Source organism: Schistocerca cancellata, chromosome 6, assembly GCF_023864275.1.
Source record: "Schistocerca cancellata isolate TAMUIC-IGC-003103 chromosome 6, iqSchCanc2.1, whole genome shotgun sequence".
Lineage (NCBI taxonomy): Eukaryota > Metazoa > Arthropoda > Insecta > Orthoptera > Acrididae > Schistocerca > Schistocerca cancellata.
In genome coordinates this window covers 103031046-103047512 of record NC_064631.1, presented here as the reverse complement: position 1 = coordinate 103047512, position 16467 = coordinate 103031046, and the positions used below count along the sequence as shown (strand labels likewise).

Below are 16467 nucleotides of genomic sequence, written 5' to 3'. Positions count from 1 at the left end.
CCAAGTTCGTTCCTCGGGTTCCTCGGGTTCAATCAAAAGGAAAGTCTAGTTGAAACATATCGTGCTTTGAAACGACAGCTTGAAACTTATGCAGATATTCTGTGAAAGATCATTTCCGGTGATGAGTCATGGTGCTGTGGTTGCGACCCAGAAACAAAGCAACAGTCAAGCCAGTAGACGACGTCATCGTCACCCCCTCCAAAAAATGTCGCTAAGTCAAATCAAACATCAAAACAATGCTGATTTCCTTTTTTAATGCCAAGGGCGTGGTTCATTCAGAGTTTGCTCCACCAGGTCAGACCGTCAATCACACCTTTTATTTGGAAGTTTTAAGAAGATTGCGTCGAGAAAGACCCGATTTGTGGCAGACAGCTGCACACACAGCCATCTCTGTTAAATAGCCTTTGGTTAAAATGGCTTGGTTCGCTGGCCATACACCTTGCTCACCTGACCTGGCTCCGTGCAACTTTTCTTATTTCCACGCATGAAAAACGGGCATGAAAGGAGATCGATTTGACAACATCGAAGAAGTCAAGAGAAAAGTGAGGAAAGAGCTGCCCATTTCTAAAGACGACTACAAAAAATGTTTTGAGCAGTGGAAGCTCCGCTGGGACAAATGTATTAGTTGTAACGGAGAGTATTTTGAAGGGATAAGGTTCTTTTGCAAACAGTTTGAAAATACAATGAATAGGTAAAAAATTGGTAGAAATGCCTAAAATCCTGTAGGTGCCCCGCAAGCACGCAGAAGTGTCGCGACACGACGTGACATGGACTCAACTAGTGTCTGGAGTAATGCTGGAGGGAACTGACACCTTGAATCCTACAGGACTGCCCATAAATCCGTGAGAATACGACGGGGTTGAGATCACTTCTCAACAGCACGTTGCAAGGGAACCCAGATATGCTCAATAATGTCCATATCTGGGGGAAAAAAATTGTGGTAAGTTCGTATGGGACCAAACTGCTGAGCTCATAGGTCCCTAGGCTTATACACTACTTAATCTAATTTAAACCAACTTACGCTGAGCACAACACACACACACACACACACACACACACACACACACACACACACACACACACGCACGCATGCCGGAGGGAGGACTCGAACCGCGGCAAGGAGCCCAGACCGCGCGGCTACTCCGCGCGGTTCATGTCTGGCGAGTTTGGTGGCCAGCGGAAATGTTTAAACTCAGAAGAGTGTTCCTAGAGCCAATCTGTAGCAATTCTGGACTTGTGGGGTGTCGCATTGTCCTGCTGGAATGGCCTAAGTCCGACGGAATGCATCATGAACATGAGTGTATGCAGGTGATCAGACAGGATGCTTACGTACGTGTCACTTGTCACAGTCGTATCTAGACTGGGTTTCGAAAAAGACGGTCATGTGAAACCCAGCTCGCGCTATTCGTCCACGAGACTCAGAGGGCCATAGACACGGGTTCACAGGTAGATGCCGTGTTTTTGACTTCCGCAAGGCGTTCGATACAGTTCCCCACAGTCGTTTAATGAACAAAGTAAGAGCATATGGACTATCAGACCAATTGTGTGATTGGATTGAGGAGTTCCTAGATAACAGGACGCAGCATGTTATTCTCAATGGAGAGAAGTCTTCCGAAGTAAGAGTGATTTCAGGTGTGCCGCAGGGGAGTGTCATAGGACCGTTCCTATTCACAATATACATAAATGACCTGGTGGATGACATCGGAAGTTCACTGAGGCTTTTTGCAGATGATGCTGTGGTGTATCGAGAGGTTGTAACAATGGAAAATTGTACTGAAATGCAGGTGGATCTGCAGCGAATTGACGCATGGTGCAGGGAATGGCAATTGAATCTCAATGTAGACAAGTGTAATGTGCTGCGAATACACAGAAAGATAGATCCTTTATCATTTAGCTACAAAATAGCAGGTCAGCAACTGGAAGCAGTTAATACCATAAATTATCTGGGAGTACGCATTAGGAGTGATTTAAAATGGAATGATCATGTAATGTTGATCGTCGGTAAAGCAGATGCCAGACTGAGATTCATTGGAAGAATCCTAAGGAAATGCAATCCGAAAACAAAGGAAGTAGGTTACAGTACGCTTGTTCGCCCACTGCTTGAATACTGCTCAGCAGTGTGGGATAGGGTTGATACAAGACATAGAGAAGATCCAACGGAGAGCAGCGCGCTTCGTTACAGGATCATTTAGTAATCGCGAAAGCGTTACGGGGATGACAGATAAACTCCAGTGGAAGACTCTGCGGGAGAGACGCTCAGTAGCTCGGTACGGGCTTTTGTCAAAGTTTCGAGAACATACCTTCACCGAAGAGTCAAGCAGTATATTGTTCCCTCCTACGTATATCTCGCGAAGAGACCATGAGGATAAAATCAGAGAGATTAGAACCCACAGAGAGGCATACCGACAATTCTTCTTTCCATGAACAATACGAGACTGGAATAGAAGGGAGATCCGATAGAGGTACTGAAGGTACCCTCCGCCACACAGGGTCAGGTGGCTTGCGGAGTATGGATGTAGATGTAGATGTAGACGTATCTGGGGTCCCATATCACTCCAAAAGCACACGCCTGACACCATTACAGAGCTTCTGCGAAATTGGACACTTCCCTGCTGACATGCAGGGTCCATGCATTCATGCGGTTGTCTCGATACCTGTACACGTCCATCCGCTCGATACAATTTGACACGAGACTCGTCTGGCCAGGCAACATGTTCCCAGTCATCAACAGTCCAAGGTCAGTGCTGACGGGCCGAAGCGAGGCGTAAAGCTTTGTGTCGTGCTGTCGTCAAGCGTGCACGGGCCTTCTGCTCCGGAAGCCCATATCGATGATGTTTTCGTTGAATGGTTCGCACGCTGACACTTGTTGATGGCCCAGCACTGAAATCTGCAGTAATTTGCGGAAGGGTTGAAGTTCTGTCACGTTGACGATTCTCTTCAGTTGTCGTTGGCCCCGTTCTTGCAGGATCCTTTTCCGGCCGTAGCGATGTCGGAGATTTGATGTTTTATCGGATTCCTGATATTCAGAGCACTCTCGTGAAATGGTGGTACGGGAAGTCCCCTTTTCATCGCTACCTCGGAGATGCTGTGTCCCATCGCTCGTTCGCCGACTGTAACACCACGTTCAAACTCACTTAAACCTTAATAACGTGCCACTGTAGCAGCAGTAACCCATTTAACAACTGCGCCAGACACTTATTGTCTCGAATGAGATTTTCACGCTGCAGCGGAGTGTGCGATGATATGAATCTTCCTGGCAGATTGAAAGTGTGTGCCGACCGAGACTCGAACTCGGGACCTTTGCCTTTCACTGGCAAGTGCTCTACCTTCTGAGCTACCCAAGCACCACTCACGCCCCGTCCTCACAGCTTTACTTCTGCCAGTTTCTCGTCTCCTACTCTCGAACTTTGACAGAAGCTCTCCTGACAATCTTGCAGACCTAGCACTCCTGAAAGAAAGGATATTGCGGAAACGTGGCTTAGCCACAGCCTGGGGGATGTTTCCAGAATCAGATTTTCACTCTGCAGCGGAGTGTGCGCTGTAATGAAACTTCCTGGCAGATTAAAACTGTGTGCACACAGTTTCACTCTGCCAGGAAGTTTCACTTATTGTCTTATACAGGCGTTGCCGACCTCAGTGCCGTATTCTGCCTGTTTACACAGCTCTGTATTCCAATACGCATGCCTGTACCAGATTCTTTGGCGCTTCTGTGTATACAGCTGTTAGAAAATAATCCTGTTTTTTTTTTCAGTACCCCCTCGTATGTTCACCCAGCGAAGCAGTAAGGTGAGAAGTGGTGAGCCAGCAGAGGTTTTCAGTGCGTGCGTCTGTTGCGTGTTGCAGGTGCGAGGCGGAAGGACAAGCCTCAGCGACACAGCGTCGCCGTGGAGCCGAGCCGTCTGGTGCAGCAGAACGGCACGTGAGTACCGCCTAGCAGCTAGCAGCCGGCTCCGGCTCTGCCAGCCGCCCCGCATGCAAACGGCCTCATCGCGTTCCGCGTGCCTGCCTACACAGAACACACAGCCAGCGCCGCCACTACCACCACTCTGCTCTACTTTCGCCGCCGACTGAACGAGCCTGTCCGCTGCCATTGCCAAGCCGCCTGTGATGTTAGACATCCTCAAATGGTTCAAATGGCTCTGAGCACTATGGGACTTAACATCCGAGGTCATCAGTCCCCTAGAACTTAGAACTACTTAAACTTAACTTACCTAAGAACATCACACACATCCATGCCCGAGGCAGGATTCGAACCTGCGACCGTAGCGGTCGCGCGGTTCCAGACTTTAGCGCCTAGAATCGCTCGGCCACTCCGGCCGGCGACAATTTTCAGTACGATTCAGTGGATGAGGAAAGTGCTCAGGCACCCGCAGAAATTGCCGATTCCGACTGCATGTAAACCACGTTTATATTAACCTCACCGGACAAAAAATTAGTCAGCCCTAAGGAAGTCATTTCAAAGCAACATTTAATGCCGTGTAATTCTGTCCATGGACTCCATAACCTCATGGTTTCGGTTAGGAAGTAAGTCCACAAGGTTGAGCAGGCACGTGGCGTCCAGGTCAAACCACTCGCTGAAGATTTTATTGCCTAGTTTATAATACCGGGTGATCAAAAAGTCAGTATAAATTTGAAAACCTAATAAACTACCGAATACTGTAGATAGAGAGGTACCAAATGACATACATGCTTGGAATGACATGGGGTTTTATTAGAACCAAAAAAATACAAAAGTTCAAAAAATGTCCGACAGATGGTGCTTCATATGATCAGAATAGCAATAATTAGCATAACAAAGTAAGACAAAGCAAAGATGATGTTCTTTACAGGAAATGGTCAATATGTCCACCATCGTTCCTCAACAATAGCTGTAGTCGAGGAATAATGTTTTGTGAACAGCACTGTAAAGCATGTCCGGAGTTACGGTGAGGCATTGGTGTCGGATGTTGTCTTTCAGCATCGCTAGAGATGTCGGTCGATCACGATACACTTTCGACTTCAGGTAACCCCAAAGACAATAATCGCACGGACTGAGGTCTGGGGACCTGGGAGGCCAAGCATGACGAAAGTGGCGGCTGAGCACACGATCACCACCAAACGACGCGCGCAAGAGATCTTTCACGCGTCTAGCAATATGGGGTGGAGCGCCATCCTGCATAAGCATCGTACGTTCCAGCAGGTGTTTATCAGCCAGGCTGGGGATGATGCGATTCTCTAACATATCGGCATACCTCTCACCCGTCACGGTAGCAGTTACAAAACCAGAATCACGCATTTCCTCGAAGAAAAAAGGCCCGATAATGGTATATGTGGTAAATCCAACCCATACCGTGACTTCGTGCAATGGAGTTTCCAAGACAGGTGTAGGATTTTCGGTAGCCCACATTTTGCAGTTGCGGGCGTTGACAGACCCTCGGGGCGTGAAATGTGCTTGGTCGGTCCACAACACGTTACTCAACCAATCGTCATCTTCCGCCGTCTTTTCAAACGCCCACACCGCAAATGCCCTCCGCTTCACTAAATCGCCAGGTAACAGTTCATGATGCCGATGGATTTTGTACGGATAGCATCGGAGGGTACGCCTCAGTGCCAACCAAACAGTAGTGTATGGAATGCCGTTGCGACGTGCGACTGCACGAGCGCTGACTTCCCCGTGCATAGACGAACCCGCCACAGTCTCCATTTCTTCCTAAACTGTCTCAGCAGCATTACGCCTTGTGCTCGGTCGGCCACTACGGGGTCTATCGTCTAAACAACCCGTGGCTTCGAACTTCGAAATCATTCTCGCCACAGCTGCATTTGTCAACGGACCTTTACCCGTTCGAATCCCCTTCCTATGGCGATAGGATCGTAACGCTGAACTAGCACATTCCCCATTCTGATAATACAGCTTCACTAAAATCGCCTTTTCAGGTAACGTCAATATGCCACGACTGCTGGCGCATCTGATTCACTCTCTCATTCCAGCTCCCTAATACACGATTGTCATGCGCAGTCACTGACGTTTTTCTGTCCAGCACCATCTATCGGACATTTTGTGAACTTTGTTTTTTTTTTTTTTAGTTCTAGTAAAACGCCATGTCATTCCAAGCATTTGTGTCAATTTTTTCCTCTCTATCTACATTATTCCGTGGTTTATTAAGTTTTCAAATTTATACTGACTTTTTGATCACCCGGTATTTCTGCTCCAGTCAAAATCAATCATTGAAAATGTGTAGTAATGGAACTGGTCAGGACAGCAACATTGTAAGGAAAGACGAGACGTTCTGATAAAGATAATTAAATAAATAAAAGTCATACGTCAAAATCGGCGTAGCTTGGTATTGGTGATCAGCCATTGGAAGGGTGATGTTAGGCCGTCTGCGGGTAAAAGTGGCTTGAATCACCAATGATGGTGTGCGTAAAAATGCGTACATTATTATGCCGAAGGAGAAGGTGCTCCTTGTATGGATGAACTCTTCGAACCTCGATTACAGCACGCTATTTGCCGCGCACCGTCGTAGTTGCGGTACACACCGAAATGTTACTCTACAGCTCGGAGCCCTCTAGCGGCACACGGCTGCGAGTACGTAGACATGAATAATAAGGATGTTGAATGTTAATAATGATTCCTTTATTTAAAAAGTTGTAGGAGTTTTCACATAAAAAAAGCTGAGGCATTACTTTTCAGCACGTCCTCGTAAAAGTAAAAAAGATAGACATGCGTACACAGAGATAATTTCAAGCTGTTTTACGCAGTTGCCGAAAGTGTTATGCTACACCAGAAGGAACTTTTATCACGCGAAAAGTTAGGTTCTGATGACCAAACGACCTCACTTCTGAATCAATCGACTAGGAATAGATACAGTGCTCAGAGTCTTCGATTTACGGGAAGAGCAGACAATTCAACAGAATTAATAGACGTCAAAGTGTTGTGGGTTGTTAGGCCGCGTCGTGTTCCTCTTCTGACGTCTCCAGTTGGCTGGACGCTGTCGGAAGCAGTGCTGCGTTCGCTTTCAAAGTAATATTTTCCCGCAGTTATTCAACAGAAGGGGAGTTATTCGTTAAAATTTTTCCAGCTACTATTGCTGGACCATGGCCATCGTGATCTAGAGGTTAGAGTAGTAGACTCCGATTCTGGAGGTCTTGGGTTCAATCCCGGGAAAGAGCAAGGAATTTTCCTCGTTACAGCCCCTCTAGGACGGCCCGAGATCCACTCAGTCTGCTATGAAGTTGAGTACGAGGAATCTTTCCTACGGGTAAAATAGCGGCAGGGACGATTTTGTGACAGTTTAGCGGAGTGACCCTTGGACGGAGATGGAATGTGTTGTGAATGCAATAACTGAATGCTACCCTTAATTAAGATCAAACTTCAGTGACAGCACAAGATTGTTACAGTTCATTATGGTATCCGTTGCACACTAAGCTTATTAATAAACACTTCTTGTGGAAAAAATAACATTACTCAAGACTGCGTTACAAATGGCACTTATCTTTGGAGCAAAATGATGTATGGCCCGTGAGATCCTGAACGTATTACAATCAGATCTAAATAGCTTTTCTGTCTCTTGACAATCTGTATATCGTCACTATAGCTCCTCGGAGTAGTGAAGGAACTTAAATCACTTAATGAAAGTAATCAGTTCCAGACCAGATTGTGTACCAGTTAGGTTCCTTCCAGAGTATGCTGATGCAATAGCTCCATACTTAACAACCACATACAACCGCTCGCTCGACGAAAGATCCGTACCCAAAGACTGGAAAGTTGCTCACGTCACATCAATATTCAAGAAAAGTAGTAGGAATAATCCTCTAAATTCCAGGCCCATATCATTAACAGGCGAAATACCCTCAGACTTCAAGAAGAATATAATAATTCCAATCCCAAAGAAAGCAGGTGCTGACAGATATGAAAATGACCGAACAATCAGTTTAATAAGCCACAGCTGCAAAATACTAACACGAATTATTTACAGACGAATGCAAAAACTAGTAGAAGCCAACCTCGGGGAAGATCAGTTTGGATTCCGTAGAAACACTGGAACACGTGAGGCAATACTGACCTTATGACTTATCTTAGAAGAAAGATTAAGGAAAGGCAAACCTACGTTTCTAGCATTTGTAGACTTAGAGAAAGCTTTTGACAATGTTGACTGGAATACTCTCTTTCAAATTCTAAAGATGACAGGGGTAAAATACAGGGAGTAAAAGGCTATTTACAATTTGTACAGAAACCAGATGGCAGTTATAAAGAGTCGAGGGACATGAAAGGGAAGCAGTGGTTGGGAAGGGAGTAAGACAGGGTTGTAGCCTCTCCCCGATGTTATTCAATCTGTATATTGAACAAGCAGTAAAGGAAACAAAAGAAAAATTCGGAGTAGGTATTAAAATCCATGGAGAGGAAATAAAAACTTTGAGGTTCGCCGATGACATTGTAATTCTGTCAGACACAGCAAAGGACTTGGAAGAGCAGTTGAATGGAATGGACAGTGTCTTGAAAGGAGGATATAAGATGAACATCAACAAAAGCAAAACGAGGATAATGGAATGTAGTCGAATTCAGTCGGGTGATGCTGAGGGAATTAGATTAGGAAATGAGACACTTAAAGTAGTAAAGGAGTTTTGCTATTTGGGGAGCAAAATAACTGATGATGGTCGAAGTAGAGAGGATATAAAATGTAGACTGGCAATGGCAAGCAAAGCGTTTCTGAAGACGAGAAATTTGTTAACATCGAGTATAGATTTAAGTGTCAGGAAGTCATTTCTGAAAGTATTTGTATGGAGTGTAGCCATGTATGGAAGTGAAACATGGACGATAAATAGTTCGGACAAGAAAAGAATAGAAGCTTTCGAAATGTGGTGCTACAGAAGAATGCTGAAGATTAGATGGATAGATCACATAACTAATGAGGAAGTATTGAATAGGATTGGGGAGAACAGAAGTTTGTGGCACAACTTGACCAGAAGAAGGGATCGGTTGGTAGGACATGTACTGAGGCATCAAGGGATCACCGATTTAGTATTGGAGGGCAGCGTGGAGGGTAAAAATCGTAGAGGGAGACCAAGAGATGAATACACTAAGCAGATTCAAAAGGATGTAGGTTGCAGTAGGTACTGGGAGATGAAGAAGCTTGCACAGGATAGAGTAGCATGGAGAGCTGCATCAAACCAGTCTCAGGACTGAAGGCCACAACAACAACAAATCATTAACGTCTATATGCAGCAGAATTTTGTAACATATATGAATTACCTCGAACAAAACGGTCTATTGACAGACAGTCACGCGTATTCAGGAAACATCATTCTTGTGAAACACAATTAGTTCTTTACTCAAACGAAGTGTTGAGTACTACTGTCAAGGAATTCCAAATTGATTCCGAATTTCTAGATTTCCAAATGACATTTGACACTGTTCCACACAAACGGCTTGTAGTGAAGTTGTGTGCTTATGGAATATCGTCTCAGTTATGTGACTGGATTGGTGATTTCCTGTCAGAGAGGTCACAGTTCGTAGTAACTGACGCAAAGTCTTCGAGTAAAACACAAGTGTTTTCAGGCGTTCCCCAAAGTATCGTTATAAGTCCTCTGCTGTCCCTTACCTATATAAACGATTTAGAAGGCAGTCTGGGCAAGTCTTAGGTTGCTTCCGGAGGATGCTGTCGTTTATCGTCTAGTAAAGTCGTCAGAAGATCGAAACAAATTGCAAAACGATTTTGAAAAGGTATCTGTTTGATTCAAAAATTAGCAATTGACCCTAAATAATGAAAGGTGTGAGGTCATCCACATGAGTGCTAAAACGTATCCGTTAAACTTCGGTTATACGATATGTCAATCAAATATAAATACTGTAAATTCAGCTTGCGAACAACTTAAATTGGAAAGAACACACAGAACTGTTGTGGACAAGGCGAACCGAAGACTGCGTTTTATTGGCAGAACACTTAGAGAAAATGTACAGAAAACTAGTAATTAGACGGCCTACACTACGCCTGTCCGTCTACTTTTGGAGGACTGCTGCGCAGCGTAGGATTGTTACCAGACAGGATTAACTGAGCACATCCAGAAAGTTCAAAGAAGGGCGGCTCGTTTTGTGTTATCGAGAAATAGGGGAGAGAGTGTCACGGACACGATACAGTATTTGGTGTGGACATCATTAAGACAGTGGCGTTTCTCGTTGCGGCGGGACCTTCTCAAGAAATTTCAGTCACCACTTTCCCCTCCGATTGCAAAAAATGTCTTGTTGGCGCCGAGCTACATAGGGAGAAGTGACCATCATAACAAAGTAAGGGAAATCAGAGCTCGCACGGGAACATATAGGTGTTGGTTTATTCCGCGCGATGTTGGAGAGTGGAACAACAGAGAATTATTATGAAGGCGGTTCGGTGGAACCTCTTCCAAGCACTTAAATGTGATTTGTAGAGTATCCATGTAGACGTAGGTGATGTAAATAACTGAGTGTATCTACGCAGACACTGTCTTACTGATTCTAGTAAATAGCGTCTGCTAAGTCGAAAGGCATCCATCAAAGTACTGTGGCCGGGCGAGGTGGCCGAGCGGTTCAAGGCGCTTCAGTCCGGAACCACGCAGCTGCTACGGTCGGAGGTTCGAATCCTACCTCGGGCATGGATGTGTGTGATGTCCTTAGGTTAGTCAGGTTTAAGTAGTTCTAAGTTTAGGGGATTGATGACCTCAGCTGTTAAGTCTCATAGTGCTTAGAGCCATTTGAACCATTTTCGAAAGTACTGTGCTGAGCGTGCTGTAGCGCTGAACTGGACCGCCTTATTAATGGTCAGAGCTGTCTAAGTGTCGACGGCGCATTGTGTATTGGTGCCTGTCGTTGGGAGGATTTCAAGGTTCACCACCATAAGACATAAGCAATGTAATGCGCAGTTGACAGTGTTTCTATTGGTTGTCCGGGCTATCGGCAGACATACACGACGTGCTGAAGGATGTAATGCAGAAGCAGGAAGAGGTCCGCCATGTGCAGGCTGTTGCACGGACTTCCGAGACACCAGGCGAGTGGTTATGCCCGGTGGTGGCGGCGTTCCGCGGTACTGGCTGTGTACCTCTCGATTGGTGCGCAACAGAATGTACTGATATTTCTGCAGAACCCAAGACACTCCTGATAGCTTTTTAGTTTCATATCCCTTGGTTTCACAGATGCTGGGCAAGCGAACCTTAAGCTGCTAAAGGCAAAATAACTTATGATGCAGAAAGTGGCTGATCACAGTATTTTTCAACTTTTTCACGTATACCAAAACAAATTCCTAGTAATAAGGGCCGCAGACTACAGCACACTGTACTACACTTCTAAACAGGAAAGAAATTTTCATTGTATCTGTAGGCTGCTTGCAAAAAGCCACTTATCCGAACAAGAAACGCAGTCTCCACAGCAGTGTGTCTTTGGACAAGTGTCACCCCGACCAAGTACTTCAGAGCTCGCCTGGACGGGCTCGGCTCCCTCCCTTCCCAGTGCCGTGCCGTGGCGAATCGCAGGCTCCACTCTGCCTTCACTTGGGCTAGAACCCCGATCACGGGCTGTACGTCGCAGACTTTACTTTATCTGTTGGTTGGCCTTAGTGTTTGGACGAGTAGTGGTAACAGATAGTGAAAGAGATGGGGGACTGTTTACCAAAATATTATGATCATCTGCAGAGCTGTCTTCCTGGTAGTTGTATTCCCTGCTAGCTGGGTACTTACTTCCATGATGACAGGAAGCCATGACTCCTACATATGTCATCTGTATTGACATTGCTTTCATTCTTGGAGATCTCAATAGCTTCTTAGTCTTTTCTTGCAGAAATCGTACATTCATTCTCTAGTATTTGTATGACTAAAAATTTATATCCTGACCCCAATTCTCCTGTTTCACCACTCTGGCAGATTTCACACTTTGTTTTGAATGTGTGTCACTTTCGTTCTTTTTAATATGCCCTTTTACTATCTTTCCAGTTTCGGCTATACAGGATATTTCAACTGCCCCTACTGATAGCTTTTATGCAACCTGCAACGCCTTCAAAAATCACGCATGTGATTTTTATATTCTCTTGCTTACTACATGCAGACTGTTAGTCCTACAAAAAAGAGTGGACGGGACATTTTTGTAGGAAATTTAACGTAGTTAAATTTTGTACTGGGACACATTTTTACTGATGGCACTATTTTCGAATTATTCAAGAAAAACGCGTTTGTAGCTGACTTTTGTGCGTTTTTCTTGAATAATTCGAAATCTGCGGGCCTCTTGCGAAAACTTATCCCAGTGCAAAATTTAACTACATTAAATTTACTACAAATATTCCCTCTTCATTTGCTCAGTAAGTCTAATAGCTTGTGTGTAACGAGCGAGAGAATATGGAAATTTGGCGCGTGGTATTTGAAGGCGTTGCGAATTTGCATAAAACCCATTGGCAGGGGCAGCTGAACATTGTGCGCTATGAGAGTCTACGAGAGAAGTGTGCTAGCGGTAACGTGTATGCGGACAATAAAGGAGTGGATTAACGAGCATGAAGGCCACACTTGTCAGTCAATTCCCTCTTTCAAATTGGAATTATTACATTCGTTGATGGTGTTAGGACAGCAACCAGCCACAAATTTACTTTCAGTTCCTTTATTCAAAGGGCACCGTTACCGGTTTCGAATCGTTGTGATTCATCCTCAGACGGTTTACACGCTTTCTTTGTGACATGTTGTGTGTTTTTTACAGATTAATTTTCCCAAAATATAAATAATACATAATTATAAACACGCCACACACAGATTTTCGTTGCATGTGACTTACGTGAAACGTCGGTTTGGAGTGTTTGTTTCCATAACATTCGTCCAACAGATGTAAATGCATTCCCACTGCATTCTTATTGTTGCACACGTAAATTGTTCTCACTAAACACTTTAGATTCGTCACTGAGAAGATTTTTGCCACGCACCACATGTTTTGATAGATACAAAGAGCTTACAAACATATGAGTACCACAGATGATATGATATATCGTAACATTTGACGATGATGTCCTATGTTTAGAAAGGATCATATATTCATTTACGCAACTGTAATGTCTTTTACACTAGTACAGAAACATTGAATTTTTGAGTTGATATTTTTAAATTAATTATAAACCGACGTTTCACGTAAGTCACATACAACGAAAATCTGTAACGCAACCATCTGTGTGTGGCGTGTTTATAATTATTTATTATTTATATTTTAGGAAAATTAATCTGTAAAAAACACACAACATGTCATAAAGAAAACGTGTAAACCGTCTGAGGATGGATCACAACAATTCAAAACCGGTAACGGTGCCCTTTGAATAAAGGAACTGAAAGTAAATTTTTCCAAAGCTTCTCTACTATGTTTCCGTAACATAAACACTTCATTAACTTCAGATGCGATTCACGAGAGTCTTTTCTGACGTGGCAGTACAAGTGCTGGACTTCCATGCCGAACACATGCATTCCTATTAATAACCGCAGGCATAACTATACTGAAATACTAAAATCTGAGGCGAACGCCCCCGCTCATTCGGTCACCAGGCGTCAGCTGGTATATAGAGATGTGAGCACCAAATCTCTATCTCTTTATTATTGAAAAAATCGTTGTGACATAACAGCACACGCTGAAATTAATGTTGGCACAGTGTAACAAAAGAGATTCTGTTTAACTGACATCTCTAAAATTGAACTGGCATCGTTAATTCCTCCTCCCATTCCAATGGTAAATGTTGCAGAAATTTATAATTTGCTGACTGCAGTGTTTGCAGATCAGGTTATTTCGGCTTAGGCAGCAGTAGAATGAACAGCTGCCCTTGGATTGTTGTTTCTGGTTTTCAGATCGTCGTTTTCAGTTTTTAAATTATTTAATTCATCTCTTTCGCGCGTAGCCACCTCTAGGGTAGTCAACTTCCACGACATCCCAATACGGGACGGCAACGAACATTCCAAATTTTTATGCCGATCAGCTGTTACGTTATTAAGGGAAGGACATGCAGAACGTGGTAACCAGAAAAACTATGTTAATCAGTTTAGTGTAAAATACTCGCGACTCGTGGTGTGATGTCCTTAGGTTAGTTAGGTTTAAGTAGTTCTAAGTTCTAGGGGACTGATGACCAAAGAAGTTAAGTCCCATAGTGCTCAGAGCCATTTGTACTGGAATGTTTAAATGAAGAAACTTTTCGAACTTGAAAGTGTTGTTTGGTAATAAACCCGATGTTTCTCCTAAGAGTCTTCAGGAGTATTTTCTCTAGTGTTTCGGAAGATATTTTCAGTTTTGTTTTTGCAGTGTGCAGCTGTCTTTCATGCGACACTCCGTGCCGTGTCGGTTTGTTTCTCGTTACCAAAAAATTATTTTTAAAACAATATTTTACGTGATCACTTGATATAGAGGTCCCAAATTGGTCTAGTAGAAGTTCATTTTGTCGATATGTATTACCACTAATAGTACAACAAAATGGCTCTGAGCATTATGGGACTTAACATCTGAGGTCATCAGACCCCTAGAACTTAGAACTACTTAAACCTAACCAACCTAAGGACATCACACAAATCCATGCCCGAGGCAGGATTCGAACCTTCGACCGGAGCGGTCGCGCGGTTCCAGGCTTAGCACCTAGAACCGCTCGGCCACACCGGCCGGCCAATAGGTACAACACGAAGAACAATCAGGACTCCAGCAGGTACTGAGCAGTGCGCTTCTGTACGGCGGTAGCAATCAGGATGTGTCAGGGAGGTGCTCTCGCTGCTCGAACACTGGCTATTCTTCTTGTTTTAGTGTCCCTGTTAATACATATCTAGTGTGATACTAGTAGTATCAACGTGTTTTAAAAGGGTAAAGATGATGAAAATAATACATGATTTATTAGATACTGATAATTTGCATAGTCATAATAAATTGTTGCCAACGGCCCTGCCGCAGTGTCACACCGGTTCCCGTCAGATCACCGAAGTTAAGCGCTGTCGGGCTGGGCTAGCACTTGGATGGGTGACCATCCGCTCTGCCGAGCCCTGTTGGGAAGCGGGGTGCACTCAGCCCTTGTGAGGCAAGCTGAGAAGTAGCGGCTCCGGTCTCGGAAACTGTCACACGGCCGGGAGAGCGGTTTGCTGACCACATGCTCCTCCATATCCGCATCCAGTGACGCCTGTGGGCGGAGGTTGACACGGCGGTCGGTCGGTACCTTTGGGCCTTAGTTGCCTATGCGGGAGGTGTAAATAATAAATTGTTATTAGAAAATACATCGGAATAAAAAGAGTACCATCGGATTCGAACCTGAGACCAGCCACTTGCGAAATCAAGTGCTTACTCGCTCGGCAGCGGTCTCCTTTAATAGAAATGAGCATACAAAGTAGGACTACATAAATACGTTTAAAATTTTCAAACTCGGTTTTCTCGAAAACGGTGGAGAGTTGCGTCTTACTGTTTAGATATATGGAAGTCTTCGTCGTGCCCTCCACACGCTGTCAGTATAAATTACATTGATGAGAGGAAGTTCGTACGGTCCCTCTGTAAGATAAATTCATTCAAACACCAAATATAGTCCAAGCTTACAGGATAGCTTGTCAACCAGAACGCAGCCGGTGCGTGAGTTGTAAGGATGTAGATTGGTTACAACACGTTCAAGAAATCGTTCACACAGGAGTATCGTACAGACATACCGTCGTTCGACCACCGCACGGACTCCCGTGTGGACGACATAGTAACAGGCATCCCTGGCACAGAGAAACAACTGAAAGATTTGAAAGCAAATAAATCACCACGTCCGGGTGGAACCCCAATTCCATTTTACAGAGATTACTCTACGGCTTGCATTTATCGTGAATCTCTTCCCAGCGCAAAGTCTCAAGCGACTGGAAAAAAAGCGGAGGTGACTCCAGTATATTGTTGTTGTTGTTGTGGTCTTCAGTCCTGAGACTGGTTTGATGCAGCTCTCCATGCTACTCTATCCTGTGCAAGCTTCTTCATCTCCCAGTACCTACTGCAACCTACATCCTTCTGAATCTGCTTAGTGTATTCATCTCTGGGTCTCCCCCTACGATTTTTACCCTCCACGCTGCCCTCCAATACTAAATTGGTGATCCCTTGATGCCTCAGAACATGTCCTACCAACCGATCCCTTCTTCTGGTCAAGTTGCACCACAAACTTCTGTTCTCCCCAATCCTATTCAATACTTCCTCATTAGTTATGTGATCTACCCATCTAATCTTCAGCATTCTTCTGTAGCACCACATTTCGAAAGCTTCTATTCTCTTCTTGTCCAAACTATTTACCGTCCATGTTTCACTTCCATACATGGCTACACTCCATACAAATACTTTCAGAAATGATTTCCTGACACTTAAATCTATACTCGATTTCAACAAATTTCTCTTCTTCAGAAACGCTTTCTTTGCCATTGCCAGTCTACATTTTATATCCTCTCTACTTCGACCATCATCAGTTATTTTGCTCCCCAAATAGCAAAACTCCTTTACTACTTTAAGTGTCTCATTTCCTAATC

At 44.3% G+C, this 16467-nt stretch overlaps 1 protein-coding gene across 1 annotated transcript in view; it reads left to right on the top strand.

Annotated features, from left to right (window-relative positions):
- Positions 1-16467, top strand: part of LOC126088171 (SH2 domain-containing protein 3C) — a 1167763-nt gene that overhangs the window by 579736 nt on the left and 571560 nt on the right. The window contains exon 4 of the mRNA XM_049906294.1: positions 3844-3919. Within this exon, the coding sequence (XP_049762251.1) occupies positions 3844-3919 (76 nt within the window). The remainder of the gene's footprint in view (positions 1-3843; positions 3920-16467) is intronic.